Raw genomic sequence first — 19,904 nt, forward strand, 5'->3', positions numbered from 1 at the left:
CATGTTTATTTTGAGTTTTTGGAAAACTTATGAAGCTACCTACCCCAAAGAAGAAAAATAAAAAAATAAAAATCTACAAAACCAACCAATCATCCAATACATGCAAATTGATGACAAAATCCCAATTTGGGCATGGCCCAGTTGTTTTCCATTCACTTCAGGGTCCAGTAATCTGGGCTTTCAATCACCGGAATGAGGATTTTTTTTTTCCTTTTTTTTTTACGTAAAAATCTTTCATATCATAATTCTAACCAGTGATAAAAATATCAATATCGATAGAAATATCGAAGGTATAATTTTATGAAAATATCAATAGAAATGTCGATATTGATGGAAATATCGATAAAATTAAAAAAAACTGTAAATATTTAATTTACAATACATATTTTGACATATATGATAATTAATATAAGTAAAATAATATAAAAAATATATTAATTAAAATATAATAAAAATAAAATAATTTATAAATATTAACAATTATTATAAATAAAGAAAATACAATATTTATTATACATCTAATAAATATTTTAAACCGTATTATATAAATATCTAATTATAAATTATTAGTTACACTGTTACGATGATTCACATAATTGAAAACTTCACTTTTGCCCTATTAAATTAAAAAGCTAATTATATTTTGATATCCTTTTTTAGTTGTGTAATTTAGATACTCAATTTATAACTCCATCATATTAAGCTTTATAATTTTAATTTTGGTATTAATTGAACCTTTTATAATTGTAATAGTTATAATTTTTAATTTCTAATATAATAATGAAGTATAAGTTATCACCAAACTTAATTAGATGTTCTATACTTTATTAAATTATAGGAATCATCTTGATCATAATTTTTTTTTATTAATATTGAAAATTTTTATGATAATAACTAAATTAATATGCATTAAATTAATAATGTGCACTAAATTAAAAATATAAAATATTCATTATAATGTATTTTAAAATTAAAAATTTAAATAATAACATTTTGATATTAAAATATGCAAAGCAAACCATTTTGGCATTTCTTCACCTTGCACCGTCTGTCACCCACTCATCCATCCTCTCTCTCTCTATGGTTCCTTTGTTTTCTGTTTGTGAGTCACACCAGCGGCATTTCTTCAGCTTGTCACCGCCGGTCACCCATTCATCCTTCTTTTTTTTTTTTTCCTCTCTCTCTCTCTCTCTCGATGGTTCCTTTGGTTTTTGCTGGCATTTTCTAAACCCGTAAGTTTTAGAAGCCTCTTCTTTCAAAACCCATTTAAAGGCCACAAAATCATAATCAAAAACCCAAAAAAACAAAGGACAGAGGCTTTAATATCGGCGACATTTTTTCCCCCTACTATTGGTGTCGAAGCTCGTCGACATTCGATATTGTCGCCGACATTTCCCTAAAGTCGGCGACTTTTTCTTCCCTGATTCTAACCACCCAAAATTACAATAGTAAAAGTCTATTTCATATGTCTTTTCTTAATTGAGTAGATCTACAACTAATTTAAGAAGAAAGATAATGTAATAATATATTTTTTTTTAACTCAAAATTCAAAGCTAGTCATATTAAAGGTACCAAAAACTTTGACAATTTGTTTTGTTAGTGATTCCTCGGTCTATTTGGCAACATGCCTTGTCAGGATGTAATTATTTTCAAAAACATAATTTAAGCAAGTTTTACGTTTATACGTATAATGTATATAGCCAAAATAATATATATATAAAAAACTAAGAAATTCTCAAAAAAAGAAAAAAAAAAAAGAAAAAGAAAAACAATATGACAAATACATGTATTTTCAAAAAGACTTTGATTTGTAACCAAAATAATATGGAAAAATAGAACATCTTTTCATTCTCAAAAATATCTTTGTATGGACTTAAAAGAAATGTTGATGGGCCAAAGGCCCAAAACTCATGAGACAAAACAAGTCTAATAAAACTTGGGTTTAATTTCAATATAATCTAAAACCTAACCCGACCCGGACAAACTAAGCACTGCAGCCGGATCTAGATATAACATCATTTAAAACCCATAAAGCCGAAAGCAAAAACTCCCATCGTTAGGGTTTCATATTCGTATCCATCGAGGGGAAGAGAGAGGAGAGCCGCCGTAGCGAAGCTCAGAGACAGCAATGGGTAAAAAACCTTAACCCTAAAACCTACAACAAAAAAAACCCTAATCTTCCATTCCATTTCCTACATGGTCAAGTGCAAAGTTTTATTTTTTATTATTTTTCTTTTAGTCTGATTTTTTGGGGCATTTTGGTTTTTGTTTCTTTTTCTTAATGGCAGCTAGAATCAAGGTCCACGAGTTGAGGCAGAAAACGAAGATAGAGCTGTTGAACCAGCTCAAGGATCTCAAGGCCGAACTTGCTCTCCTCCGTGTCGCCAAGGTCACCGGTGGTGCTCCAAACAAGCTTTCCAAGATGTATTACTTTTCACATCTCTTTTTTTTCGATTTTGTTTCTAGATTTTTGTTTTTATCGAATGATTTTTGGAAGTGTTTTGTAATTTTTCTTTTTAATTTTATTTTGGGGTTTGGTTTGGCAGAAAGGTTGTGAGGTTGTCGATCGCGCAGGTTTTGACTGTGATATCGCAGAAGCAAAAGTCTGCACTGAGAGAAGCCTATAAGAACAAGAAGTATATGCCACTTGATCTGCGTCCCAAGAAGACCAGGGCCATCCGCAGGAGACTTACCAAGCACCAGGTAATTTTTGCTTCTCATACATTTGTTTTTGTTTTTGTATTTTCTGTTTTCAGATTGTATTTCTTATTGGGTTTGTATGTGATTGTGTTCGACTAAATATTGCATTGTTGAATGTTATTATAAAAACAAAAAAAAGGGCTTCTGTAACGGTATTTTATATTTGTTGTTTTTGTGTGTGTGGATATATTCTTTTGTTGGAAATGTGATTACTTATTAGTTTGGGTATTAAGTTATTAGAAATAATGGTAACTTCTGAAAGATACGTGGACAATTTGATTATTTGTAATTTACTAGTGTTTGACATTGGTGTGAGGATATGGCGGTTTACTGATTTGGCTGAAACGCCTTTTAGCTTGATTGGGTTGCTGTGGTATTCCAGTTTTTACCTATGTGAGTGTTTTGGAAAATGAAATGTTTTTGAATGCTGTGATGCAGAATGTTTTCTATACTTGAATCGGAAATATTTATAGTTCACTGCAGAGGAAGTAGTTCTAAGTGCCTCTTGTCATCTCCGTAGTCACCATTACACTGTTTATTTTGCATTCTTACTTTTATTTGTATTTTGTATTTGATTACCGGTGTGATGGTGTTATTTCTTCATTTTCTGTTTCTCTCGGTGTAATTTCGACGGAGTGTTCGATTAATTGCATGTAACCCTAATGAGCGTGTGTTATGAACTGTTTATGCAGGCATCTTTGAAGACTGAACGGGAAAAGAAGAGGGAGATGTATTTCCCCAAGAGGAAGTATGCTATCAAGGTGTAGGGTGGGGATCCCATTATGTTAGGTCATGATGTTATCTTCATTATATAATACCCATTTTGTTAACAAGTTTTGGCTTTGTTTACTCTTTGGTAATCATATGTTTCTGGACCATTTTTGTGTTCAATTTTATTGTCTGTAACTTGGGAGGACAAGCTGAAGTGAAACCATGTTTTAGCTTTTCTGAGAATGATAATTTAGATTTCTTATCAAATGTTTGATGGATGCCTTTCTGTTCCAGTTTGCTTGTTATATTTCTTTAATCTTTACTTGATAATTTGTGTGCTTAGTTGTTATCTGAGCATTTTTATTAATTGGAATAGCGTCTGTTAATATAAACGTGTTTATTTTTCTCTTTTTTAAAAAAACTTGCGTTATGCATTATATTGATGTGGCTCTTCCTTTGAGGATGTTTAGGTGCTTGAAGAGTTGTATATTGTTATGCCTTAGCTTGTTAGGCCTGAATGCAACCCTTGCTTTTTTTTCTTTTTCTCTTCAAATTGATTATATATATTTTTTAATTGAAGTCAATATTGGCCAAGTTCCGGATTAAAGCCTGCTAAACTAATCTTTATATGTTTTTAGTTTAGTCCACTGCTAAACTAATTTGTTTCGTAAGTGTTGTAGCTCTGATTAGCATGGACCCTCGGGTTTAACTGGTCTATTATTTATAACAGAATAAGATTTTTTTTTTTTCACTTAATACACCACTTGAAAGTATTGCACGTATTCCAATTTTATGTTAAATTCTTGGTAATTGATCAGCAAATGCTTGAATGGGTATGCTTGCGCGACTTTTTTATTTGATTGGAGCCGCTTTTTACCGAACTCCACATTGGTCAAGTGTAATTTTATAACTTTGTCTCGAACCCCGTAAACCTATGATAATGGTAAGAGTGAGGGTGGTCGCATAGCATTAGGGGTGGCAACAATTTAAGTGATAATAGAGTAATACAATTTAAAAAAAGCACAAAGCTAGCGTAATTGGATTTAAGTTTATTATAAATGGGTGTGTATCAAAGTCAAGTTAATATGTTTAACATAATTATTAAACGTGTTAAATTTTGGGTTAATCGGTCAATTTTGTATTGCTTAGTTTAATTAAATGTAATCCAACTCCATTAAATATGTTTATAATCGTTCAAATTATAATTATAATATATTAAATTTACTGTTAATAAAATTTTAACTAATATTTTTTATTAATAAATTACAAATTTATATAAAATTGTATTATTAATTGAAAAATATAGAATAAAAATTATTAAAATAATATTTATTTATTTAAATGTAATATTATGTATAGATTTATGGATGTTGAAAAAATAAAAATTAATGTCCAAGAGCATTGGAGATGTAGAAAAAAACATGATTACTATTAAAGCTTCTTCAATATTATTTTTAGAAAAGTAATATTAGATTTATTATGTCTACATATATATATATATATTTATTTATTTATTTAGTTATTATATGATATTGTTGTATTATTATAGTATATGTTATATTAATATAAACTTGTAACTATAATTATATGGTTTTACATATACATTTTAATTTATGATTAGTTAACATCTAAATTATTTTTATTTTAGTTAGGGATGTTCATTGGTTCTGACTTACTTTGTAAATATCCAAACTAATTAGTAATCAATTTTTTTAATCTAAACTGAACCATTGTATATATGAAATCTAATCCAAACAAATTTAATTATTAACCAATTTGGATGATTGGTTTTGAGCTGCTTCTTTTTTTATTTATTTATTTATTTATTTTTAAGTTTTGAGCTTTTTGAATTTTAAATTTAGACAATATTCTTTGGATTTTGGGTTTTTTCATTATAAAAATACTTATTTTTCTAAAATAGATAGATTATCTAAAATATATATATATATATATATATAAATTCATTAATATTAAAACAGAAAACAGTATAAGTTAAAGCTTAATAATAAGTTAAAACTTTACATATTACATTACAATCATATAATTAATCAACAAAATTGCAGATAATAACATAAAATTAAAATATATATATATATATAAAATTTAAACATAAAATTATGTACTGAGTTTCTACTGGATATACTTAAAATGACTGCAGCAAAATTTAAATTAAAGATATTGGCATGATTGCATCCATCCTTTATTGTGGTGGACACTTTACACCTTAAATAATTTTTTCCGTTATTTTGCATCTTATACTCATCATTATCTTGCACGGTTGGTCTTTCCGTTGAAATTTTAAACGGAACCTGTCACATGTTGGTCATATGAGGCTTAGGATGGGGGTAGTTTTGTCTTATCAAGTGAGGTAAAAAGCCTCTTCAAGAACAAATCATACACACTAAAAACATGCATGCAATTCGTATTGTCGTGTTCGTATAAACCCGTTTAATAATCGTGTCAAAAATGCCTAATCCGAACACGACCCATTTATTAATCGTGTCAGGTACCTAAAATACTAACCCGACCTGTTTATAAACAGATCAACATGACACGACTCGTTTAACACGATTATTTTAACGGGTCGTGTTGACCTATTAATCTGTTAACCTGAAATTGACCTATTAACCCGAAAACTAACCTATTAACCCGTTAATCCGAAAATTAACCTATTAACCCGAAAATTTATTTTTATTTTATTTTTATTTTTATGTTTTTGTTTTATTAAAGATGTATTTTTTGTTTTTAAAAAATTAGTAATAGAAAATTATTTTTATAAAATTTTTAATTTATAATATTTTTTAGTTATTAAATATTATATTAGTGATAAAATATTAATTTAAAATTAAATTTAAATGGGTTGTAATAGGTGTATAATCGTGTTGGGTTGAAACTGACATGCTTAATAAATAGGTTGTAATGGGTCAATTTCGAGTTAAACAGGTCAAAACGAAAATGACACGATTAATATTCGTGTTAAATGGATTGATCCGATTATGATCCGAACCCATTTATAATAAACCCAAACCCATTTATTCCGTATCGTTTTCGAGTCGTGTCGCCGTGTCATGACCCAAATTGCCAGGTCTACATATCAGCGGTCACTAGTAGAAATCTGTGATGCTTGGACTTGTCAAAATTACCAAAGTATCCGTATCGACACTACACGATATGGATACAGGTGCGGCTGTTTCGCACAACCAACATCTACAGAGTTTTCATGAAAAAAATAAAAAATCTATTCATGGAGGAGAAAAAAAAAAAAAAGAAGAGAAAAGCATTGATAAAAAGAAGAAAAAAAAGATAGAGACAGAAAAGAGATATAAAAAGAAAGGACAAGAGATATAAAAGAAAGGATCCAAGCATCCATGGCATAAAGAGAAAGAACAGAGTTTCCTGCTAAGCTTCCATGGTGGAACTGGAAAGAGAAGAGAGAGGAGAAAGGTTTAAAGAAAAGCATAGGGAAGAGAAGAAAAGCATTGGGCAGTGAAGAGACATGCAGAATCCAATCTGTCTGCTATGCATTTTCCAATGTGACTTTAAAAGTATTAAGAAGAAAAAGAGGTTATTAATTACTTAATTTTATTATTATTTTATTAATTTTATATTAAATAAAAATTAGATAAAAAATTGGTACTTTTAATTTTTTTTGTTATTAGTTTTTAATTTTTTTTTAATTATTGGTGTATTAAATTTGAAAAGATATAACATTTAAAGGGATTAAGATGCCTATATTACTAAACAAGAATATCATTTCAAACATATCCCCGCATCCGTATTTAAATTTTGGATATTTATTATCTGTATTTCCGTATTTTAAATTTTAAAAATTCACAAATCCGACTCTTAGATATGTGTTCGTATCTGAATCCCATATCTGAGTCCGAGCAACATAGGTAGAAATCGATTTCAGGAGGGATTGATTACCAGCTCTTGTGAAGCAACCCGGCCAAGTCAACATCCTTCATCACCTCGGCTCTCCTCGGGAAAAGTCTCCGGTGAGTTGTCCTACGGCACCCAAATCTATCCTACTCCCAGTTTCTTTAGGTTTTCAATTTTAGCTGAATTTGTTGGATTGCTAACTCTTTCAGCCAAGAAAAGGAGTTGGAAGTGGTGAATATTATAGAAATATAGTATGTATACTTGGTTGAGAAATTTTGTTTTATTTCAAAGAAAAAAATCCAACCCAGAAGAAGAGCAAAGGTTGGTATATACTTGCCCTTTTGAATGTCCTGGATTTCACGCATGCCAACAACTTTTCAATGGCAATAGGCAATCATAATCATCATTATATATATCTATATATAAGATCTCTATTCCACTGTTTTTTTTTATCATTGAAGGGTATTCCATTAATAAGCAGGATGGCAAGAAGAGGAGTAAGAAAAGGTGATCATCATCAAGAACACCACAAAGATGTTTCTAATTCAAAAAGAAGCCAAGAAGCAAGATGGTTTTGAATTCTAGTATCCTAGAAGATGAGGAGTTTGATTTGGCACTTCGAGTGTTTGATTTCCCATGGTTGAAAGATGGGGTGGTACAAAATTATCCTTGCCCTTGTCTCATGTGACCAACACATGATGGGTTTTGTATAGCATTTTAACGGAAAGAGCAATGGTGCAAGATAATGGTGAGTTCAGAGTACAAGATGCCAGAAAAAATTATTTAAGGTGTAAAATGCCAACTCCAATCAAATTATCCAATAAAATTAAGGGTGCAATCATGCTAATATCCCTTTAAATTATAAGTAGCTTTGGAAAAACCATATAATAGACCTTGCTATAATAGTAATAATAATAATAAAAACCTCGCTGAGAAGTCAATGAAAGCCCATGAAGCCTTCAATCTTGGGCTTTAGATGGTTCTTAGAATTTTGGGTTACTGTCAGGCCGGCCCTAATCCTGGCAAGGTAAAGGAAATGAGTTTTGAATTTGAATAGATTACATTTTATAGGAATTTAGCATTTTTTTTTTGTTTTTTTTTTTTTTTTGTTTTTGTTTGTTTTGTTTGTTTGCTTGTTGTGGTAATTCTTGGTATTTGGTTATGTGCATCAATTTTCATCAAAGACCAACTTGAACTATGGCTCGTTTTGGTCAAATTCTGTTTCAGATCTTCTAGTAGGCACCTCTATTTATTTATCTATTTATATCACTTAATAAAGAATATGTCGAAATTCAAACCTTTACCCTTCGAAGATTAAAAAGTATTTGAAATCAAACGGTGGATTACTTCAAAATTCAAGGAATTTAGAAGAAGTCACACAGGGGGCAAGGGGAAAAAAAAAATACATAATTTATTTTTTTAAGGCAGCTAATCACTCAATGATTTTGTCCAAGTCCTGTTTAATAAACAAATACACAAATTACAGCTCAATTGTAAAATATATAGAAGGTCGTCTATCTTACACGTAATACTTTAGCTATACCCTGCCAAGTCAAACAACTTATTTTGTTTCCACTCAAAATCTTGTAATTTTTTTGTTCATCTATAATTCATATAATTATATTGTTGGTGGCTTGAAATAAATTTCATATATTTTATGTACCTTGTAAGTATTAATATGTACTAAATGTATTGTTTATACTTGATTGTTGTTGGATTGTCTCACTATCATTAAATTGTCAGCACATCTTTTGCTACATGATTCCTTGGTGCAACAAAGAATCAATTGCCTGTTAAAATGGCAGCATCAGAATTTATTGTTTGTAATTATTCAACTTACGTCATATGCAATTTATATTTTAATTCATTCAAATAAAGTTTATTTGAATTTCCAATTTAGAATGCATACGATGCATCACTATTTAAATTAATAATTTTTGTCAAACTATTAAACAAAGTTTATCTACTATTCAATATTTTAAAACTTGTCGTATTTGTCATGGCTTTGTAATTCCTTAGTGACCGTTCAAGCTTTTTAGTCATTTATAATTTTTAATTACTAATATTTGTTTAATCCAATTTAGTATTTGTCATTTGTTTCCTTCGTTATCTTGACTTCAAAAATTTATACTTAAAAAAAAAAAAAAAACTTATAGTCAGATTTAGTGATTTCTCTAATGCTGCTTTCATTATCTTAAATAGAGTTGTTTATTTTTGTGGTGATCATGACAATTTTTTTATTTTTTTCACAATTTGGTCTATGTTCATGGCAAAACTAGACTCAGACACTGTTAATTAAGTCTCTTTAATTCTATAATTTGTTTCACCCCAAAAAAAAAAAAAAAAAAAAAATCATACCTGCTCATTTGAAAATGGAAAAAACATTTCCACACCTTGTTGCTATTTTTTTTAAATAATTTATTTTGATTAGATAATAACTGATTGCCAAAATCAGTTTTTTGATTCAACATTTATTTATTTACTCTTGCCAAAATCAGTTTTATGTCTTATCCATCTCTAAAGAAAATTAAATTACTTTACTCCTTAATTAAATTGTTGATTTTCATTCAACTATTTTTTTAGGAATGGGTAATTAGTGCATTTCCCCCTCTTGAATTAAAAATATTTTGTCACTTTAATCCGTTTAACACTTTAATCCCTGAAGTTGAATTTCATTTAGAAAATGGTCCAAGGTGCCAGAGCATGATAACTTTAAGGACCATTGATGTAAATGAAATTCAGTTTAAATACCGTTTATGCAAGCAAATTTGAATTCAAAAACCAAAATATCAAAAATTAGAATTTGAAAACTTTAACGCCAAACATATTTAATCAGCGGGAAATACACCAATTATCCTTTAGGTATTTCTACCTTCTAAAAACTGGAAAGTAGTTAAAACCAAAATATTGGTCGCACAAATGAGTTTAAGACGTTCAATTAATTGCAATTTTAGAATATACACAAGGTCTTCATCATTTCCCATGTTGATTTGTTGTCTGCTTGTGAATAATTTTGACTTTTCCTTTGGATTCCTATATATATACAGTTCTATGTATGAAAGAATAATTTTGCTTATTCTAGGTACGTAGCTTCCATTTTGTTTGCCTAGGGACCATCATTAATGGCGGCATCTTTAGACTTTCCCTTTGGAGACCGCCACAACTATCCATGGCAGTCCCTTTGGAGCTATGTCCTTCTCTCTGGTTTACTTTAAACAAGGGCCATAAGACCAGATTCCATGACAAACGGACAAAGAAAACAAACTCTAAAATTGCAGGCAAATTTCCAAACATGTTATGATTTCATCAAAGTCATCTAAGAGGCTTTTAGTCTCACTCACAACTTATAATTTGTTAGTTAATTAGCTTGACTTTGAATCTTCTTGTTGTGTAAGTTGAAGTTTACAAAATAAAATAAATAAACACAGGGCTAGCTATGACTGGAAATTTAGCTTTATCTTTCTTTTTGGTTGAAAGAAAAAATATATATATAAATAAAAGAAATGAGAAGAAAATTTTAGACCTATTTGGTCATGTAACTAGAAAAATGGAACACATGCGTTTAGGCATGATTTTTTTGAAAACAATTAATTTTCAAAAATAAAAACAAGAAAAAACACAAAACACAAAATATCTTTTAGTTTTTTGGAAAAAAAAAAAAAAACTTGTTGGTATATATGTAGGCTCTCTTTTCATCTTATGAGCTCCCAATCTATGCCTGGTAACATCTCACACGACATGAACCCACATGATAATTTATGGATTTAGATTGATGATATCGTTTCGGGTCCGTATCAGTGTCATTCAATAAGACTCAATAAATTAATGGGTTTTAACAGGTGAAACATGATAAACCCATTAAACCCATTGAAGAGGGATATTTTGGTAATTACATAAGTTTTATAATATTAAAATTACTTAATTAATTTATTATTAAACATGTATGAATGTATTTTTTTTAGTTTAATTTTTAAAAAATCTAAAAATAAACAAGATTTTTTGTAATTTTTTTAAAAAAATTATTATTTTATTATTTCAAAGCTAAATGAAATTTAAATTTTTAAATTTGTATTTATTGTTAATGGGTTATGGGTTAACGGGTTAGTGATAGGTTACACGATAATTTATCAAATGGATTCGAATTTATCTATTTTTATATATAAGTTTAACGGATCATATTTGGATTAATTTAATTTTATACGAATACGATACGAATACAATTTAACACGACACGTTGCCAGGAATATCCCAATCTTATCTATATTAACTACCAAATATTTATATCCGACCGACAATATTCTTGTAAATCTACAACTTCAGGGTTGTAAATATGATGAGGGCATACTTTCGGGTAGACCTGGCAATTTGGATCATGACACGGCGACACGACTCGAAAACGACACGGAATAAATGGGTTTGGGTTTATTATAAATGGGTTCGGGTCATAATCGGGTCAACCCGTTTAACACGATTATTAATCGTGTCATTTTCGGGTTGACCTGTTTAACTCGAAATTGACCCATTACGACCCATTTATTAAACGTGTCAGTTTCAATCCGACACGATTATATACCTATTACAACCCATTTAAATTTAATTTTAAATTAATATTTTATCACTAATATAATATTTAATAACTAAAAAATATTATAATTAAAAATTTTATAAAAATAATTTTCTATTATTATTTTTTTAAAAACAAAAAATACATCTTTAATAAAACAAAAACATAAAAATAAAAAAATAAATAAAATTTTTTTTCGAGTTAATAGGTTAATTTTCGGGTTAACGGGTTAATAGGTTAGTTTTCGGGTTAATAGGTCAATTTCAGGTTAATGGGTTAATAGGTCAACACGACCCGTTAAAATAATCGTGTTAAACGGGTCGTGTCATGTTGACCTGTTTATAAACAGGTCGGGTTAGTGTTTTAGGTACCTGACACGATTAATAAATGGGTCGTGTTCGGGTTAGGCATTTTTGACACGATTATTAAACGGGTTGACACGAACACGACCCACCAACCCGAATTGCCAGGTATACTTTCGGGCCAACCTCCACTCTTTCAGCGATTTGTTTAGAAAATTTAATGTCATTAGAAAACAAAGAAAAAAAGAATTTTATTATTATCAAATAAATGTTTAGTAGATGTATGATCATGATCAGTAGAGATCCATACAAATTAAGCGCGTAGACTTATTTTAGTTTCCATTTTTTTTATTTACTAGAAAACAAATTCCGAACATAAAAGTAAATAATTCCATAGTATCATCATTGGAATTGGTTAACAGAAGTCACGTACGAAATCTGATGAATTTGGCCTGTCGCCATTTTTGAACTCTAGAAGGTAAACCGTCCCAAGTGGACTCTTTAATTTCTTTTGATTTAATTGCTGATCTGGTTGTGGCCGATAGTCATGGAAGGAAGAATATTATATATAAAAGTCATCCATTACAAAGACTTAGGATGATGATCAGACCGTTAATGGAAGTCTGTACTCTTCCAAGTAATTTAGTTTGATGCATTGAAGAAAACTGTGTTTTTGCTATATGTAAAGTATTGACCCCAATTTATTATGATTTTAATTAGGTCCTTAACCATATGTTTGTATTGATAGATTTGGTACAGTGATAAAACCATTGCAAATATAGTAACTCTTGTTTCTGGTTTGATCAAATGTGGTTGAAATTCTTTTTATTTTATATTTTATTATTATTTTTTAATTTTAGTATATTAGTTAAGTTCACATTAAAAAAGCTTTCTCTTTGAATCTTAAATGGCTTAAAAAAAAAATTGTTTGTACTTTGTACTATTTTTATTTTCATTTTTTAATCTTTGCAAAGATTAATTTATGCATGTACAGTATATAGAGATGATATTTCAATAATTTTATTTTACTTTTGGAGTTATAAATGAAGAAAAAGGGGGCGTTGTCATCTGAGGAGGCCACATTTTACTATATTACAACATCCTTCTTGCAAATTTTTAAATTTAAAAAAGTTTGAAATTAATCTATATGCTTCTTTGTAAATTTGATATATTAATATATATATATATATATATATATATATATATATATAATATAATCGAGTTTGATATAGTTATGAATTGTGAGGACAACCATATACAATTGTTAGATTATGCATAATTCACCTTTATAAATCCTTTTTTTTTTTATATCAAACATGCATATATATAGTTTTAATATATAACTCTTTAATATTGAAAATGGTTATTTTCCTTTGAAAGAGAGGGTAGTACCGTGCCATTCCAGTTTGGAAAGTTACAATATGATTATATCTTACAAATAATGGTAAACGAATTTTATAGTCAACTAATTGTTTAGAATTATTTATACTATTTTTAATTAATTTCCATTTAAACCAGAAGGCTCTGACTCAAGGACTTTTTTTTTGTGGGTGAATTCTGATACAAGGACTTGGTAAATTCCCGTGGTAGTCAATCCATTCCTTTTCATTTTTCTATCCTCTCCTTCTTAGCTGTACCTTGTCCTCCTTACCAAACAGAAGGTAATATCTTCAATAGATTTCCAATTTGCCATTGCTATTGGTGATAATTAATATTGTGCTATTGTTTATAATCCTCTTGATTTGATGTGAAGTCTGTTTTTGTTTATTGTTTTTATTTATTTTTTTTAATGCAAGTAAATTACTAAAACATATGCCACATAAAAATTAGAAATTTATTATCTCAAAAACCAACATAATTTCTAATTTTTCTATACAGATATTGATATTTGTCATCATTTATATATCAGCATCTTACATACCCCATCTTACGCAACCCTCATAATGATAATTATTAATATTTATCCATGTAATATATATATTTAAAAATCTTTAGTAATTAGCACTTCTTGGAAGTTTCTAACATCTCTTTATAAGTCTATTTTAGTTGGAATAATTCACACAAATTCTACCTAGGAATATGCAGATCCATTACGAGTTTCCCATGTTGACCGACAGAATCCACTGACATGTATAACCATTTTCTTACCCAAATTGAACGCCATATTATTACATTCCAACATGTTATTTGGCTGCTGAGAGTAGTTATCCGAAATTCCCCTATTATTTTCTCAACAATTTCTCTTTTTCCTACACCTTAAAAAATTGATGTGACAAATAACAATGAAAATCTTGTTCATTAAAGCCCTAATATAATCAACCAAGAAAGTCCTCTTAATAGAAAGAAAAAGACACGAAACTGCTAGGCAAATGCCAATGCCAATTGATAATATATAGTCCTTTGTCGATGTATTAAGTAAATATTGTTCCATTACGTATAGGCAACGATAAATGTATTTTTCTTTGCTAAAACAACGATAAATGTATCTTATTCACCAAAAAAACGATATTGGATATATCTATAGAATCATCATCCTTTTCCTCAGGCTAGCCCACTTAATTAATGAAAGATAAAAAATAGCTTGTTAGGACTCTCTTAAGATTTTTATTGGAACTCTAATTTAGTCTTGAATAGGAGAAATATCACTGAAAATAATTTAAAAAATAGGACAATATCTCTCCTAAAATTAAACTTTATACAAAATTTTCCTACATAGAAAATACACGCCAAAATATATCATTATTTTATTTTTTCTCCCTTATTATAAAATTTTCATAAAATTACAGCTCTCTATATATAAAAAGGTACAACGGGATACTATAGGAAAAAAAATTAAAAAAACATGAATAGTATTATACAGGCTACCAAATCCACAATTCAATAATAGAATATTCTAAAGTTATTTTAAGAAACACAATATTTATAGAAGCCCAAGAAATAATAACAAAAAAACAAAGAGATAAAAAGAATTAACTCTACTTGATTACAACAACGAAAGTATGTAGCAGGAAGGGCACGCAGCCTGGTGGTCAAGTCGTTAATTACTTGAACATAGGGAAACTGGTTTAAAAAAAAAAAGAGTTTCTAATCATCTTAATGAATAATACCCATCTAGTATTAACAGTAATATTAATAATAAATATAATCCTAATATAAAAAATAAAAAATAATTATTTGATAAATATTAATAGTTTTAATAATAGCAATAGTGTTTATGCTAGGGATATTTTAAGAACTTAAAATAAATATTTATAAAAATAAATTTTCTCTCAAACTCTTCACTGTTTCATTCAAATTGAAAAGTTTCCCTGTTTAAAATTATTTTCACAAAACCCATAATTTTGTATCCCTAAATATTTAAATATTATTATGGAAAATAAAATAAAATAAATTAAAATTAAAATAAAGTTAAAATGAAACAAAATATTATTTGAATATATATCTCCAAAAATATTCATTTAAAATAAATAAGTAAAATTAAGATGCAACTAATATAAAATAATAAATAATAAATATTATAATTAAAACAATTGAATAATTTAATAAATGTTTAATTAAACAATTTAAAACCGTAAATTAAATAAATATATTAAAAGCATTTTAAAGCATTTATCATATATATCCCCAATGCACCACACTATATAACGAGTATGTTAGGTGGCATTCGGCATCCCAAACATCTAATGACAAAAAGAGATGGAAAATGATATTTGTAATTGGATACCTTAATGTTCCAAGGCACCGATGTTAACTACCTATCATTTTATTGCTAAAATGAGGATTGCTAATGCTCACATTGTAAAATACGATAGCTAAATAATACTTATGTTCTAATAAATAATAATAACACTACAGAACATTTATTTTGTATGATACATTTAAAAACAATACCAATATATGAATTTTATCACAATTCTATTTTAATGAATTTTATAGGGTTATCATAATATGTCAACAAATATAGTTTATTTAATTTATTAAATCGTTTTTATAAAAGTCATATTCTTTATGAAACATAATTTTCTATATAAAAATTTATTTTATAATACTCAACCAACAATTTTTTGTTTCACAAAAACATATATAAAATACTTTCATAAAACACATAAATATTAATTTCCTTTCTATTTAAATAGTACAATATTTATTAAAAACTCATAACCGCACTTATATAATTGAACCCAAAAAATATATGGTTGCTTTTTAAGTTTATCTCTATTATATATTTATGGTAGGTTTTTATAATTATCTCTATCATATATATATATATATATATATATATTATATAGATGGGCTTATATCAACGCAGTTCTTATTTACTTTATTTATTTTTAATAAGTTAGAAAAAATTAACCATCTAGAAGCATGCATGAGCGATGTCCTTAAGCTGCAAGCCGCCCTAAGTTAAATAAAAAAAGAGAACATACCCGAGAGATACGTGCTTCATACTATATGTGTTTTTTCATTCTTTATAAAGTATTTATTTATATGGACTACATGATTCCTTTCGTATTTTCTAAAAATACAGCCATTGGCTTTGGCAGAGTCAAACTTCAACTCATCATAATTATATTATTCCTTCCATTCCATAAATATCCTCATCTACAAAGAGGTTTTTATTTTTTTCTCCTATATATATATATATATATATATATATATCTATCCACATATGAATATGTATGGACATATTAGAAAAACTAATTCTATCTCGACTTGGATCAACTATACATTCAGCACATGTATCAGATCAGCTTTTATGGGGTATATCTAGTTTGGTCAAAATTAATCGTCTGATCATGTTGAATTAACAATATCCTACAGAGTAAGGATTAGTTGAGAACATGTTCTTAATACAGATAGGAGTGTGTTGACATGGTAAATGTCAAGTTAATTAATAATTTAAAATTAAAAATCTAAATGAGTAAGTGGTATTTCTTAGCATTCATCATATCAATAATTGTCCAATATAGAGCTGAAACTATATTTTAACAGATCAAAAGTGTATATATATAGAAATTCTAAGGTTAGAACTATTATGATAGTTTTCATTAGGATCTATTTTATTAATTTTGGAATTTAAGGCATTTATAATGATTCTATAAATTACAATCTATGCGGCATAGAGATTGAAAGAGTTTTCTGTCTATGTACTGTGAATGTCTACTTAATAGACATTTAATTCTAAAATTGATTTCAATGGATTTGTTTAAATCCCAATTAATGAATGATGCGTACATTTATTTTTTAAAAATAAAATAATAACAATTGGTAATATCTATCTACTTATTTTTTATTCTAAAAAATATTATAAATATTATTTTGCTGAATCGCACTACCTAACATAACGTTTAAAGTAGATAATCTCATTGATAGTGATTATTTATTTTTTTGCCACATGATATTTAGGCAGTCATTGAAAATATATATATTTTTAAATAAATATGTATATTGTTAATGTGGCAAACAAAATTTAATAATTTATAAAATCATTGGAGATAGTCTTAAATTGTTCCAAGATCTGATGAGATTTAAAGATCTATTTAGGATTTATATGAGTAATCTTATAGGTCTATAATCCTTTTAAAATTTTTAGTATATCACTAGATTTATAAATATTTTTTTCTTTGATGAATTAAGGGGGTGGAGGGATCAAGTTACAAGCTATCATCCAACTAGGTGTTCAAGATTACTTTTTTAAATATTACCCTCGAGACAATTAAAAGGCTGATAATAAAAATTCATCATGATGTCTTGATAGGAGATAGTTAATTATATACACACAACTAGATTTAGTTTAGAATGCATAATTTCCTTTATTAGCCTTTAAATAATTTGAATTAAGGGTAGGAATTTTAATCAACAAAATCAAAAAATTGATCCACTGAATACCGAACAAAATCGAGTGTGATTGATTGTTAACTAAACTGAAAAATATATTTCAGTCAATATCAGTGTTAGGTTTTAATAATTGACGGTTAAGTGAAACCAACCAAAGAAATTATTAATATTCCATATATATTTGTTATTATTAGAAAAAAATATAAATGAAATGAAAATTTCTATTCAAACAATTATATATTTAATATTTTTAAAATAATTTATTTATATAATATTACTTTATAAATAAAATGATTGAAAGCCAAAAAAACTGACTGAAAACTATAATGATCAAACAAAAAAACTGCATTAATATCCAGATGGCATTTTTAGTAATTCATTAAATCTATATATTTGGATCATTAATATACATTTTTAAATTTTAACCTCAGACGTAATTTAAAGTAAAACCATCGTATGATCGATACCATAATATGAGCTTAACTTCATATATATATATATATATATATAAAGTTGATTTGATTGTTTTACTATTAATATTTTATTAATCATTAATTTTTTTTAAAGAGTTAAGATATAAAAATACATTTGTGGTTTATTCTGTTTTTTTAGGATTTATTTTTTTTAAATAGAATTTTAATATGTTACTAGATCATTAGTTAATTTTTCAAATCTTAATTTTTAATGTAATCTAAAAATTAACAAAAAAAAATTCGATGCTAAAACCATCTGCTCGACTTGTTGTTAACCTAACCATATATATGTATGGAGAAAATAGATCTTCTGGGAGATAGCTTCAACTTGTCTAGGAAACATGCTGATTTGGATACTAAAATGAGATCCATATACTTTGGCCCACTTAATTTATATGATAATTTTTCATTTATTTTTAAAAAAAATTTCAATATTAAAAATCTCAATAGAGAAAATAATCCCATAAAATTACCAATTAAATTTCTATGAGATTTTGTGTGTCCGATTTATAGTGTTTACATAAACAAATTTGATAAGTTGGAGAAATCGTCTCCCAGAAGATAATTTTTGTATATATAGATATAAAGGCTTGAATTTGTTAATTGTTGAATTCTCGATGTGCCTATTTAGTAATATTATAACTTATGGGTGCATGTCTTCACTCAAAAAACAAAAAACAAAAAACAAAAAAAACAAAAAAAGGAAAAAAAAGAAAAAAGAAAAAAGAGAGAGGTTATTAACTTTTTCTATCAAATGCTACAAATTATAATAAGTTTATCATCAATAGTTGAGAACTTATCACAATAAAACAAAAATACACATTATCAAATATTGTTGTATAATAGCACTTTTAATCTATTTATTTGGGCTGCACTTTTGTATTTATACATAAGTAATAGTACATTATAAGCGGGATCTTAATTTCCACTTCCAACGTACATTAATTAACGATTATTTATGCAGTGGACATACGTAGACATACAAACATTTTTGCACATGTGAAGCCGCATTTTCTTACTTGACCAAGATTTCTTTTCATTATCTGCTGCTACATTTAATTAAAAAAAAATTTATTATTTAATTATTTTAGTTTCTAAGAAAAAAAGGCAGGTGATGATCAATTAATTAGAAATTTCCATGTTGTTTTGCGCCACAAAGCAACCATATATACTCACACAGCAATATCAGATTTATAACTTATCCAGTCAAACAAAAAAATGACCTTTAATTAATGTGTATAAATATATTTTTTGGCAATAAATTAATGTATTATAGGAATCAAACCCATAACGGAGAAATTATTTGGTAGAACAGGTCTACTACTTCATCTATTTATATCATTCATCAAGAATTTTGTAGGATATATATTTCATTTTCTAAAAGGATTGGGAATTAGTATGAAATTTTTTTTAATTTTGTTTCAAAACGAAACT

The 19,904-nt window shown here is 27.6% G+C and overlaps 1 protein-coding gene and 1 long non-coding RNA gene across 2 annotated transcripts; both read left to right on the top strand.

The window, feature by feature from the left end:
* The first annotated feature begins 1,983 nt into the window (after positions 1–1,983).
* On the top strand, positions 1,984–3,704 carry LOC107408797 (large ribosomal subunit protein uL29). The gene is made up of 4 exons (XM_016016217.4): positions 1,984–2,132; positions 2,289–2,424; positions 2,547–2,703; positions 3,393–3,704. Exons 1-4 carry the CDS (start codon positions 2,129–2,131, stop codon positions 3,465–3,467), a joined length of 372 nt encoding a protein of 123 aa, XP_015871703.1. The 5' UTR covers positions 1,984–2,128; the 3' UTR covers positions 3,468–3,704.
* A 3,466-nt stretch (positions 3,705–7,170) lies between these two features.
* On the top strand, positions 7,171–8,140 carry LOC125421467 (uncharacterized). The gene is made up of 2 exons (XR_007239813.2): positions 7,171–7,614; positions 7,755–8,140. It is a non-coding gene; the product is annotated as an uncharacterized LOC125421467 (long non-coding RNA).
* The last annotated feature ends 11,764 nt before the right edge of the window (positions 8,141–19,904 follow it).

Source organism: Ziziphus jujuba, chromosome 8, assembly GCF_031755915.1.
Source record: "Ziziphus jujuba cultivar Dongzao chromosome 8, ASM3175591v1".
Classification (NCBI taxonomy): domain Eukaryota; kingdom Viridiplantae; phylum Streptophyta; class Magnoliopsida; order Rosales; family Rhamnaceae; genus Ziziphus; species Ziziphus jujuba.

What these genes read in the sequence shown, in the direction of transcription:
- LOC107408797 (XM_016016217.4), top strand. An exon ending in CCAAACAAGCTTTCCAAGAT is followed by an intron (nt 2,425 to 2,546) that starts GTATTACTTTTC and finishes TTGGTTTGGCAG; the next exon opens with AAAGGTTGTGAGGTTGTCGA. An exon ending in GGAGACTTACCAAGCACCAG is followed by an intron (nt 2,704 to 3,392) that starts GTAATTTTTGCT and finishes CTGTTTATGCAG; the next exon opens with GCATCTTTGAAGACTGAACG.